Source organism: Sus scrofa, chromosome 17 (genome assembly GCF_000003025.6).
Source record: "Sus scrofa isolate TJ Tabasco breed Duroc chromosome 17, Sscrofa11.1, whole genome shotgun sequence".
Lineage (NCBI taxonomy): Eukaryota > Metazoa > Chordata > Mammalia > Artiodactyla > Suidae > Sus > Sus scrofa.
The window spans coordinates 32,593,644-32,607,233 of NC_010459.5; the positions used below are offsets into that span (position 1 = coordinate 32,593,644).

The 13,590-nt window shown below is 47.6% G+C and overlaps 1 protein-coding gene and 1 long non-coding RNA gene across 2 annotated transcripts; one reads left to right on the top strand and one right to left on the bottom strand.

Moving 5' to 3' along the window:
- Nucleotides 580-10,865, top strand: LOC100526084. The gene is made up of 2 exons (XR_308703.3): nucleotides 580-885; nucleotides 10,155-10,865. It is a non-coding gene; the product is annotated as an uncharacterized LOC100526084 (long non-coding RNA).
- On the bottom strand, nucleotides 11,943-12,806 carry OXT (oxytocin/neurophysin I prepropeptide). The gene is made up of 3 exons (NM_001167589.1): nucleotides 12,687-12,806; nucleotides 12,178-12,379; nucleotides 11,943-12,103 (listed from the first exon to the last, which is right to left on the bottom strand). The coding sequence occupies exons 1-3, from the start codon at nucleotides 12,804-12,806 to the stop codon at nucleotides 12,048-12,050; spliced, it is 378 nt and encodes a 125-aa protein (NP_001161061.1). The 3' UTR covers nucleotides 11,943-12,047.

A 13,590-nucleotide genomic window follows, 5' to 3' on the forward strand; every position in this document is an offset into this window, starting at 1 on the left:
GGGAATTACCCATAAACCGTGCTCTTCACTCAGCAGCTGCTACGCCCTAGAGGCAGGCACCAGTGCTAATAGTTTCCTTTGTCATTCACTAAGAGTAGCTTTGTCATTGCCTGTGCTTGATTTTGCTCCTTCCCCTTCTTACCTTCCTTAATAAAAGGCGCGTGGGCTAAAGCCTGGGTGCCTTTTGTTCTCTGGAACAGAGTTCCCCCTGGTCCCCCTCTTTCTAAATCTAAAGAGTCTTGTTTGTGTGTTTTGTTATCCGGCCATCCCTCTACCAGGATTCCCCGTGGCCCTGAAAGCGCAGGACACGGTCGAGTGGCGCCCACCGTGGGGCTGGAAGAGAAGCTCTGCTGTAGGAGAAAGTGTCCTGATAAAAATGCACAAAGGAGAGACCCCGGCCATGATGACGAAGCAAAGTCGAGCCAACTGCCCCCCACCCGCTCCCCCACACATCTGCTTCTGTAAACTTGTTTCCGCATCTGCTACTTTGCCTGACGTCACTCCGGCCCGACTAGCCAAGCATGGACCCGGAAGAGGTAGCCCTTAAAAGTCTTGTGAAACCCTTCTTCCGGGCTCAGACTTCAGAGAATGATCTCCTCTGAGCCCGCCGGCGTCATAAACCTGAGTTCTCCAACTCTCCAAGTGCTCGCTTGGTTTCTCGCCGGGTCAAAGAGCTGATCCACTGCAGCCACAGAGCTGCTGGAGCTGGGACACGACAGCCACAGGGCTGTCGCCAGAACTGATACGCTGCGGCCCAGGGCTTCTGGGCAGCTGCCATAACACTGCCACGAGCAGAGGAAAGAGAAGTTGGGCCACGAGCAGGAAAAAGTGCAACTACAGACGGCGGAGACGGTAGCGTTGCACTCGACGGAATCGCAACCGTGAGTAGAAATTTTAAGCCAGGATAACAATGGGGCAGAATCAATCACAGGAAACCAAACATTATATTCAGTTGCTGAAATGTGTGTTGAAATGGTCGGGGGCTCAGGTAACAGGGTCTGAGATCGAGGAATTGTTAGAAGCCGTGGTCAAATATAACCCTTGGTTTCCAGGCGAGGGTACTGTGGACCCGGAATGCTGGGATCTCGTGGGGAAAAATTTAAGGCACGCCCATCGGTCGGGGGCCTCTCTTTCTGTTTCTGTTTTTTCTACATGGGAACTAGTAAGACGTGTTTTGGAGCCCTTACGGGAACATAAAGAAAAGCCTATGGCTTCTGCTCCCCCTCAGGCCGATCCCTTTCTTGATGAGAGTTTAAATAGGCCGTTAGCTGTGGCGGCAGCACTAACTCCCCTTCAATCAGCCTTAAAGTCGGCTAGTCTAGAGGATCGGACCTTTTTAGCATGCCCTATACCTATTGTCCCCAATCCTCAAGTCCCAGGACAAAATATCCATGCGCAGAACACTTTTGATTTTAAAGATCTTAAAGCTCTCCGGGAGAGTGTGATACAGAACGGAGTGACAGCTCCCTTTACGATGCGCTTGGTAGAAAGCGTGGGGACACTCCAGCTTCCCCCGTGGGACTGGCATATGATAGCCAAAGCCACCCTGGATGGTATAGATTATTTAATTTGGAAGTCTAGTCTTTCAGATTTTTGTCGGGAACAGGCTTGCTTAAATAAAAGAGATCATGTTCCAATTACTTTTGAAATGTTGGTGGGGACAGGCCCTTTTCTTGACGTAACAAAACAACTGGCTTATGATCCTCTGGCGTATGAGCAGTTGAGCCTGGCCGCCCAAAGAGCGTGGAAGACAATTCCTGGGACAGGAAAGCCACAGGGATCTTTTACACGTTGCCTTCAAGGCCCTACAGAACCTTACTCACAATTTGTGGACCGCCTAACACAGGCCGTCCATCGCCAAGTAGCCCATTCTCAGGTGGCTGATATTTTAATTAAACTATTGGCATACGAAAACGCAAATAAAGACTGTAGAAGGGCAATGGCCCCTGTAAGAAATTCAGGAGACCTCTTTGATTATATTAAGGCATGTCAGGATGTAGGGAGTGTAGGTCATACTCAAGAGCTGCTTGCTGCAGCATTGAAAAGAGCACTTGGCCGCTCAGGAAAGACATGCTTTAACTGTGGAAAGGTAGGACACTTTCAGAGAGAATGCCGAGCCCCCCCAAAAGAAAAGGCACCCTCTGCAACAGGATCATCTCCAGGACCCAGTCAGAACCCCGGCTTATGTCCTCGCTGTCAGAAAGGGAATCACTGGGCTAATCAATGCCGATCTAAGTTTCACCGAAATGGTACTCCATTAACCACTCTGGTGTCGGGAAACGGGAACCAGGGCCAGCCCCGGCCCCGTCCAACAATGTGGGCTTTTGTGGCTCCAACCGAAAAGGCATCCGATCCCTCCCAGGGGCTTCCCAAGCGTTGGACTTGCCGGGCGCCACAGCAGCTGTTTTAACATATGAACAGGGCTTTCAGGCAGTCCCTCCAGGAATTTATGGCCCTCTTCCTCCGGACACCGTAGGCCTCATTAGAGGGAGAAGTGGCTTAACCTTGAGAGGCTTACAAGTTTTGCCTGGAGTGATAGATGCAGACTGTCAAGGAGAGATTAAAGTGATGATGAAATCCAAAACCCTACTTCCTTTGCATCCTGGAAGGAGGATTGCTCAATTGTTACTGCTGCCATATCTTAAAATAGGACAGAGTCCTCATAAAGAAAGGGGAACATCAGGATTGGAAGTGCAGGGACTTCTCAAGTCTTTTGGACTCAGGAAGTCACAACTGAACGTCCACGAATGACTATTACGGTTAATGGAAAAAAAATATCAGGGGATTAACAGATAATGGAGCCGATGTTTCAGTTGTTATAGTGATTGCCCCTCCCGCATGGTCTTTAATTACTCCCAAATCTAAGTTGAGGGGCTGAGAGTCCATCAAAGTCAGCAGATGCTTTCCTGGGTCGGACCACAAGGAAAAACGGGTTATTTTATTTTGTTTTGTCTTTTTAGGGCCATATCCTCGGCATATGGAGGCTCCCAGGCTAGGGGTCTAATTGTAGCTGTTGCTCCCAGCCTACACCACAGCCATAGCAACGTCAGATCTGAGCCGTGTCTGCAACCTACACCACAGCTCACGGCAATGCCGGATACTTAACCCACTGAGGAAGGCCAGGGATTGAACCCAAAACCTCATGGTTCCTGGAGTTCCTGTCGTGGCGCAGTGGTTAATGAATCTGACTAGGTGATTCCTAGTCGGAATCGTTTCCTCTGCACCATGAACTCCAAAAGAGGTTATTTTAAACCTTAACGTTGCTGATATACCTGTCACTTTATGAGGAAGAGATTTTCTTTCTGCTCTGAGACTTAAATTAACAACTGAGAATGTCTATTGTGATTCTAATGATTCTTCTCCTGGATGGAAATTAATGAAAAAATTAGGATAGCAAAAACAAACAGGTTTAGGAAAAAATAATCAAGACATAAAGAACCTATGAACTTGCCCATTAAGCTTAATAAACATGGACTAGGATTTGATGAGGATTTTTAATAGGGGCCGTTGAAAATTACTCTGTTCTTTGGGCCTCGGTTCAGGCTGGTGAGACACGTCAAAAACAATTGTTTGGAAGCTTTTGCCGTTTGGGGCTTTCCACAACGTATTAAAACTGATAATGGTCCTGCTTATGCTAGTAAGGCTTTTGCTGAATTTTGTCAAATTTGGGGTATTTTAACATGTCACTGACATCCCTTATAATCCCCAAGGACAAGCTCTAGCAGAATTGAGGTAGAATGCTTATTGCAGGTAGTCGGTGTAGGAGCAAGGGCTTTCTTTGATATGGCCAGTGATTAATATTTGTGGCTTAAGAGCTCCAGGGAGTAACATCCCCACAGGCCTTGTTTACTCTAGGGAGTGTGCCTATGCCCAGATGCACATTAGCCCCTAATCCCCTGTGACTCAGTTTACGGGAAGAAAAGGGCAAAGAAACTGTGAGACTTATGAGCCATTTCCACCCCTAGGACCTTATTGGACAAGGACTGATGCGGGTAATTGAGCAAGGCCAATGGGAGAAAAAAACTGCATCTTTCTGAACCCCATGTTGGTACCCTCCCCACCTTTAAGTGATAAAAACCCCTATAGGACAATAGAGAATGGGGGCTCTTCTCTCCCCTCCCAGCAACACTAGGAGCTATTTGCTTTCCTTTAATAAAGACTTTGTAGGAGTTCCCATCATGGCACAGCAGAAATGAATCCGACTCAGAACCATGAGGTTGCGGATTTGATCCCTGCCCTTGCTCAGTGGGTTAACGATCTGGCGTTGCCTGAGCTGTGGTGTAGGTCGCAGACGCGGCTCGGATCCTGCGTTGCTGTGGCTCTGGCGTAGGCCGGTGGCTACAGCTCCGATTCGACCCCTAGCCTGGGAACCTCCACATGCTGTGGGAGCAGCCCAAGAAATGGCAAAAAAAAGACCTTATGTTACTTTCCACAGTATGGCCAGCGTATTCCTGGTACCTGCGCATTAGTGTACCGGAAAACATCTGAGGAGAATACGTGGACAGACCCTGATCCTTTAATAACTTGGGGAAGAGGTTATGCTTGTGTCTTTCCAGAGACAGTGGCTACACCTTTTTGGAATCCTGGCAGGTGTGTGAAACTGGCATGGAAGAAGACCAACCGGGACACGCGCCTTCCGACGAATGAACTGGGAGCCTGGGGTCTGTACAATGCTCCATTTTATAAGCCAGGCTTCCCCTGACAGGTGAAAACTACAAAAATTAGAACAGGGCCCACACACCCCATTCCAGGTCTTACTTGACATGGCCTTTAAGGTCTCAGGGAAGAGGCTTGTAAGTATTGAGGGAAATTTTTTCCGACCCTAAAGGAACAAAGTCATCCTCTAGGAACTAGCCCGTGCCTTTGAGATGCAAATGTCTTACCTGACCTTCTGAAATCCTTCTCTCACCATCTTTTTGAAATACAAATTTCAGGAAAAGGGTCTAAGTTGGAAGTTGAATTCTCAGGGACAAAGAAGTCCTATGTCTTGTTCATAAGCATTATTAAAAGGGGGGGTTAGCCATCTAGACAGGTGACAATGATTTATTCCATCTGCCAGAAACCCAGTTTGAACCCAGTGTCTCTTGTAACTGACAGGTTTTATACAGATGTACCTTATTCATGGCTGAAACTTCGAAATGGGAAATATGAGGTCTCTGTTTTGCTTGTTTGTACATGTCTTTGTGTGTGTTATGTATGTATGGCATTGCCAAAATTAATTCTTAAAAGAGCTCAACTTAATTGGCTTAAAGGAAATTAAGCACTTACATAAATTCTCAAAATACATAAGGTAAATTTTTGGTTCATGTGAACTGGAAAATACTCAGTATTTGATATTCATTTTTAGATGTTAATATTGAAATTAAAATTTGTTTTTTTACTTTTATTTTTTTGTTTTAGGGCCACACCCGAGGCATATGGAATTTCCCTGGTGTGGGGTCTAAATCAGCTGTGGCTGCTGGCCTAAACCACAGCCACAGTAACATGGGATCTGAGCCTGCAACCTACACCACGGCTCACAGCAGTGCTGGATCCTTAACCCACTGAGTAAGGCCAGGGATCGAACCTGCATCCTCATGGATCCTAGTCGGGTTCATTAACTGCTGAGCCACGAAGGGAACTCCAAGATTAAATTTTGTTGATCTAATTAATATAGACATGTCTTTAGAGTCATCGACATAAGTATAATACCTATTGTACCTAAGTTTGATAAAAGTCAAATGAGATACTGAGACTTCAGTTACAAAACAGAGAAACTGAAGTCATTTAAGACTATTAATCGGTATGTTCAGTGCCATCCTGAGATGTTCAACAAGAAAGCGCATGCCTTTAGAAACGATAAAAGACAGTCCATGGTTGCTTCAGAATGTAGGAAAAGTGCCGGAGGCCAGCTCCAGCAACCAGGTCTGGCAGCCAGGGTGTATACATCCCGATGGGAGATGAGATGGGAGATGAACGGCGTTGGCTTTTGCAACGGAGACAGCCTCTTTGTCCCTTCTCTCAGGGCGCTGGACTGCTCAAATTTTATTAGCGTAAGTGGTTGATTATATAGGCAGTTTTTTTATTACAGATTACATCATAGTGTTAAAAGTACATTGGTTAACTATTAGGCTTTGTTTTTTGATCACATGGTACAGTAGCAATACATCATGTTTTAAAATCTTCAGTTTAACTAAATTTAGTGAGTACAATTCAAGGACAAACAGGCACAGGATATCATATGGGAAAGAGGAGACCCAGTACAAACCATCTCATGGCCAGCCAGTTCCCACAAGCTGAAGAAATTACAGACACAAAAAACTCATCTTCAGACTAGTGTCTATCTTTAAAGTGTCCTTGGCAGGGAAACAGTATGAGAAAATACAAATCAACTTAGCTGCTACCGCTAAAATTTTCTAAAGTCAAGGACAAAACTCACAGCTGGGTTTCTTTTGATGAAGAATAATATATGTCTAACTTCTATAGACCTCATTAAAATCCTAACTTTAAAGTTTACTGTATAACTAGTTAGTAGATAAACACGATGTTTTAATTAAGTTGGATTTAAATAGGGGAAAGTCCTTCAGGATGAAATTCTTATATTATTTTTGTAATTTTGTTGAAGCACAAACCAAATCACCACAGGAAAATAAGAATGGTAAATAAGAATAATAAGCAAATAATCAGGAAAGACTGAGGAAAAACTGAATAACAAAACAACAGGAAAGACTAGGTCATCCGAGAAACAACCCATGTTCTCCGGTGCAAACATGGAAATTGTTTCCCAGGAAAGCCCCAATTCTTCCCCATCAACATCAAAATGAGAGCCCTGTAACCTGAAGCCTGCCCTCGGCTTGTACTGTTCAGGCAGGCTTCTATCCTGACCAGAAGCCCACCTTCGGCATGTACCCTTCAGGTGAGCTCCCTTCCTTGGTTAGGAACCTGCCTTCAGGTTTTTCTGCCGACAGGCAAGGTCCTTTTTTCTGATTAGGAACCTGCCCTCGGTTTTGCAAGTACAGGCAAGCTCCCTTCCTTGGCTTCTTGTATCTTCTCGGCTCCCCACAGAAAAAAGTAAGCTAGTTGCAAAACTTGAATTTGAATTCGGTCTCTCTGTTAAAACAAGATTTTTTTGAAATGCTGCTTTTGATAACAGATTATATGAATTTCTTTGCCTTGAATTTGTATTTGCTTTTGAAATCCTTTGTTACGTTGGTTGAATGAATAAGTAATGTGAAACAATAATCTATGATTCTATCTGACCAGGTATTTTTAAACTTTTCCTTGTGTGTTTTTCTTTTCTTTCTTTCTTTCTTTTTTTTTTTTTTTTACAAACTAAGTGTAAATTACAGGGGAAACATTGTCAAATGAACAATATGGCACAAAGAATTAACCCCTCATTGTTAGACTTTTGCCATCCTGACGCCCTTATAGCTTGGTAACAGTCTGTTCCTAAATCAGCTAACATAGGTAAACAGTAGTTGTGAATTAGGAGTTCCTGTCATGGTGCAGCAGAAATGAATTCGACTAGGAACCGTGAGGTTGTGGGTTCGATCCCTGGCCTCATTCAGTGGGTTAAGGATCCAGCATTGTGGTGAGCTGTGGTACAGGTCACAGATACGGCTGGGATCTGGCGTTGCTGTGGCTCTGGTGCAGGCCGGCAGAAACAGCTCTGATTAGACCCCCTAGCCTGGGAAACTCCATGTGCTGTGAGTGCAGCCCTAAAAAGATAAAAGACCAAGAAAAAAAAAAAGTTATGAATTAAACAGTCAGGGCTATGGGAAATTCAAGACGGCCGCTTGGTTCTTCCCGGCTCCCTGGCAAACCCAATAATATTAGACAAAGTGTTTTCCATCTGGAGTATACTTTCTACAGTCCAGTCCAAATTTGGTTAAAATGAGAGTAATTTTAAAGAAAAAGAATGTTTTGGAGTTCGCGTCGTGGCGCAGTGGTTAATGAATCCGACTGGGAACCATGAGGTTCGGTCCCTGGCCTTGCTCAGTGGGTTAAGGATCCAGCATTGCTGTGAGCTGTGGTGTAGGTTGCAGATACGGCTCGGATCCCTCGTTGCTGTGGCTCTGGTGTAGGCCTGTGGCTACAGCTCCGATTAGACCCCTAGCCTGGGAACCTCCATATGCCACAGGAGCGGCCCAAAGAAATAAAAAAAAAGAAAAGAAAAGAAAAGAAAAAGAATGTTTTGATTCATATTCTAGTTTTGCGTATTGAAATTGTGTTTACTGACTGAAACTCACCTCCCAAATAGTTCTTTGCCGCTGTTACATTATTATAAACGTTAACCAAGTTATTAAGGAGAATAATCTAAGCTTGTTTCTGAAGCTGATTGCTGTAATCCATTTCTGGGCACATATATCAGATGTCCCATGATAACCAGGGGAATATATATACATTCTGGAAAAGTATCATTTAAAGGGTTGTCCCCAACCTAAGATATAAAAGCTTTCTTTTTAGGAATTCTTAAGTGCCATATGCACAAAGAAAGTGAAGAAAATTAACTCTTAAATTTATATTTCTCACTCAAGAAGGGCCTCTACATTGGATTGGTCTATAGAGTGAATTACTGACTTCAAACTCACCCTAAACCAAGGCTCTAATAAGAAAAACACCAGTGCAGGGACAAGAAGAAGACAACATCAGAAGCAGTCCACTATCCCGAGACTGTCACCTGACTCGTATGGTTATTTGTTTTACTTCTGATTTACCCTGATGGGTTTCTCCCCTCCAAGGCTCTTATTATTGCTGTTACTAGGTGGGATCCCCTCACCTGGCCAGTTAACACTTGCTCTGACCCAGACCATAAATACATTTTCTTCTAATGTTGCTCAAGCTCAATCAACAATAAGTGAGACTTCAGCCAAGAGATATAACTTTGCCAGGCTATATTAATTTAAACTTAAAGGCTCCCTTTTGTTGGGAACAATTAAACCATCTAGGGATAACCAGCCTGATAACACTAAGAAATTAGGCTGAATGGACAAAGCCAGTATATAATACTCTTTAAAGATAAGAAACAACTGGACTTTCTGTTGTGGCTCAGTGGTTAATGAATCTGACTAGGAACCGTGAGATTGAGGGTTCGATCCCTGGCCTCGCTCAGTGGGGTAAGGATCTGGGTCACAGTGGTAGCTCGCAGACATAGCTCAGATCTGGCGTGGCTGTGGCGTAGGCTGGTGGTTACAGTTCTGATTCGACCCCTAGACTAGGAACCTCCATATGCTCAACTTAAATTTTTGTTTATAACTTTATGAACACATACTATTTTTATTAACTGCGTTCACAAAATTGCTATTTCTTGCCTTGCCAAATTTGTAACTGAGTCTCTGATGAAATGATAATACAGTCTCATATGAGGTCAGTGATCTCTAGATATGGGAAAATGCAACAAGAGGGAATATTTTCCTGGACCGTAACAGACTAGGAAGACAGGTGGTCCAGAGACGATTGGCTACTGTTAATAAGGCCTAGTCCAGCAATAGCACATTGAGTTGCCTGTCAGCTAAATCTTTGCCAGATCTAGGAATATCCATTCCTAGCACCGTGGGACAAAATGGTCATGATATGCCTCCCAAAACTATGGTCGAATTTATGACCGTGGGGGAGCGCTGGGCACTGGAGTTTGGCCCTTGCCATCAGCCTCTACATGGAGTAAAACATGAGCCACTGCAGCTTCCGACCCGCAACAGCCCCTGAGCAGAGCTCAGTGCGGAGACCAGGAGTGAGGCACTCGGTGCTAAGGGAAAACTGACCAAACAGGCCTTCAGATAGTTAGATTGCAGGTAAGGATTTTTATGGGCCCAAATTCTTGCTTCTTCTCATATCTAGAAAAGCAGAAGTCATTAACAGTGGCATCTGCATTGGCCATTAGAGAGAAAAGGCAGGATGGAGTAGCCGTGAGTCAGACACCCAAGCCAAGGTGATACTAGGAAATATTAAGGGAGTGATTTTCGACAAGACTTTGTATTGCTAAGAACTTCAGGTTTATGTGCCCAGTCAGACTTGATGCCACCAGCTACCAATAGCTCCTGTTAATTATGTGTCAATAGTACAGCAAACGTTAAAACCAACTTAGATAAAACTACACACTTCCTTCAACAGTACCGGCGTCAACCTATATCACCAACCTCTGCTTAATCTTACTTTTTTCTTCCCATCCTCCATAGTAGGAACCTACCATGTCCAGTCCAGCCCCCCCAGCACTCGTCGCCCCTAGCCAGCAGGAAGTAGCTACGGAAGAGAGGACCGTCGCCCCATCCCATTTAAAAAAGGCTGGAATGATAGGTTCCCAGGAAGATGGAGACAGGACTCTCCCCTCCGCCCCAATGTGACTGTTCACCTTGGAGACCTGTGGACGGCGGTACCGCCCAGCACAAGGTCGACACCCTTTCCCGGACTATGGAGCCTAGATTAACCACCTACAAGGATAACTGCCCTCCGTCTCAGCCCTCTCGGGACTCCATCGTTGTTTGAGAATCCAAATTATTTCTTTTATTTGTCCCTGTATTTGTGATTTCTCTTTTTTTGTGCAGCCTACAGAATTGGCTTGATCCATAGAAACCAAATGAACGCCCTGCAATCAAAATTTACTATGGCTGTTCTTATACAACAAATAAGTGAAAATGGGAGGAGATGTTGGAAACCACTGAACTGCTGAATTCTGCTGATGCAGAGTTCTGAAAGGTCGCCTTTACAGACAAGATAAGGGCGTTTTTCCTAAACCATGCTCTTCACTAAGCAGCCACTATGCCCTAGAGGCAGGCACCAGTGTTAATAGTTTCCTTTGTTATTCACTAAGAGGTAGCTTTGTCATTGCCTGTGCTTGATTTTGTTAATTCACCTACATACTTTCCTTAATAAAAGGCGTGTAGGCTAAAGCCTGGGTGCCTTTTCTTCTGTGGAACAGTATCTCCTGGTCCCCCCCTTTCTAAATGTAAAAGGATCGTGTGTTTTGTTATACTGCGCCGTCTCTTCCAGGATTCCCTCTTGTCCTGCAGTGCTGAACGTGACATTTATATATAATTTAATTTATATAAATTATAATGTATGTAATTGATATAAAGAAAATCTTAGTCCTCTTTAGAATATTTTCTCTCCACTCTGGTGTGTGGGGAGCCTCTGAGTTCATCCTCATTGAGGCGGTGTGGGAGAAAGCCACAGAAAGAACATTTAACCAGCACAGTGATGCACGCCTGTTTTATTTGGAGCGGGAGTGTGGCATGCACCTTACCAAATTGCTTGTTCCACAGGATGAGTGAGTAAATGGGGTATGTTCAGGGGAGAGGGTTCAGGCTGTTATAGATCCCCCCCAAAATGGTCTTTGATCCAGGAACAGATGACAAGTGTAGTTTGTGGGAGTCTCTGTGCGAGTCCATTGCATTTTGTGGTCATTTCAGTGGCCATGAGCTCGCAGGAGCAGGGCTGGGGACACAAGTCCTCCTTGGCAGGAACAACAAACAACAGGTGTGGGTGGCACTGTTCCTCTTCTGAGTACCTGTGGCCTGAGAGTGCTCCCTTCAGCTTCCCCAGCCAAGCACCCCTCTCCCAGGCCGGGCCTCCTGTGTGGCTCAAGCCTCCTTCCAGATATCTGGAAGTCTTTCACTCTCCATTGACTGCCCTGTATCCCTCTGGTCCCTGGTCAGACCTTTATCTCAGGGACCACTCTGCCTCTATCTGTGGGTCCCACTCTGTCACTTTGGATCTTTGAAATCTCCTCTCATTGCCAGCCTGCGGCAGGTCCCCAGCTCTGTTTGGAGCGGGAAGCTGGCTTGTGGTCCCCCTCCTTCCGCCACCGCTCCAGGATGGAGCCCGGATCCGCACGCCTTGCCTCCCGTCGGGGCCCGACGCTTCTCCCCGCGGCGGGCTCTCGTTCCTTCTGAAGCGCCGAGACCCGGCGCGATGTTCGACTCCCCCCCAGTGCCCGCCCCTCCCAGTTCTGACACTTAGACGCCGGGTTGCAAGGGAAAACATGTGCTTTATTTCAGAGTCATAATTTCGGGGGCGGGGTGACTACGGAGGGAGCAAGAGGTGCGATCCGACAGGGCTGGGGCCGGCGGATCTCAGCGCTGGGAAAAGGTGGCTTCGGGGTCGCAGGCGGGGTCGAAGCGGCAGCCGTCTGCGAGAGAGACGCCAGGTCAGCGCCCGGCCCGGCCGGTCCCGATCCCTCGGTCCCTTCCCGTCCCGACTCACCAGGGTTGCAGCAGATGCCGGCGGCGGCGCAGCGGCCCTCGCTCCCGCAAGGTTTCTGACCGGACTGGCAGGGCGACGGCAGGTAGTTCTCCTCCTGGCAGCGCAGCGCCTCGGCTGTGCCCACGAAGCAGCCCAGCTCATCCCCGCAGCAGATGCTGGGCCCGAAGCAGCGGCCTTTGCCCCCGGGGCCGCAGGGGAGGCACTGGCGGAAGGGCAGGGGTGAGCCGGGGTCGGGGAGGGGACCGGGCTGGGGCGGGAGACCCTGCGGGGCGAGGGGCTGAGCCGGGCGGGAGAGGGTGGGGCAGGGGAGCGCTGGGGGATCGGGTCTCTGGTGCTGTTTGGGCCCCAAAATTGGTCGAAGGAGGGCAGTCAAATCTACTTGATTCCCCGGGTTTCCAGGCCAGGAGAGGCTGGAGCGGGGTCAGCGCGGGGAAGGGACAGGTGGAGACGGCCCTATGGCCGCAGGTCCCCCAGCCCCGATCCCCGCGGGACGAGGGCTGGGCGCTCACCTTGCGCACGTCGAGGTCCAGCACGGCCCTCTTGCCGCCCAGGGGGCAGTTCTGGATGTAGCAGGCGGAGGTCAGCGCCAGGAGGCCGAGCAGGCAGCAGGCAAGGCTGGGTCCGGCCATGGTGAGGCGCGTGGGGATTCGGGGTCCGGTGGCTGTGGCTGTTTCTGTGGCCCGGCCTTTTATGCCCAGGGCCCACGCGGGCCGAGCAGTGTCTAAGAGGACCGCCGCATGACTGGTCACAGCGGGCCACTGCTGGGTCAGGCCCTGCGCTCCTGTCGCGCCCCCTCATTTGCAGGGGCCAGACCCAGGTCAAGGTCACCGCATTAAGCTAATGGCGAATGGCTAATGGACTGATGATGATACCGAGTGCCACTAGGGGAAGGAAGCAGCGCTGAGAAAGGAGCCTGTGCGGTGGCCTGGGCCCTAGGGTGGGCCAGGGAGTATGGGGCTGCCTGGGGCCCCACCAAGAACTGTGGAGCCCACTCCCAATACTTTGGGGCAGCGGTCAAGGTGGACCATAGGGCCTCTCTGGAACAGAAGAGACTCCAGCAGGACTCCCTATCTGCACTCTTGGCCAGGGCACCCTAATTCCCCTCCGCAAAGAAATTCTCCTCTTCCTGAACCCAAATTTTCTGGAACCCGATCTCTACTCCCCACACCAAAAGCCATTTCCCTGCACCTGGAACTTGGACAGGAAAGGCTTTTATTTTCTCTCCTTCCTCACTGAAATTCAGCCTTTCCTTCAACTGTGAGATAGGCAACAAACCACAGTGAAAAGTGCAATACCTGTGGCTTTGCACCAAAATGGCAGATCTCCTTCTATCCCATCACAGCTATTACAAATGGCTCTAGGAATGCCCTTCGTGGCGCAGTGGAAACAATCCCACTAGGAACCATGAAGTTG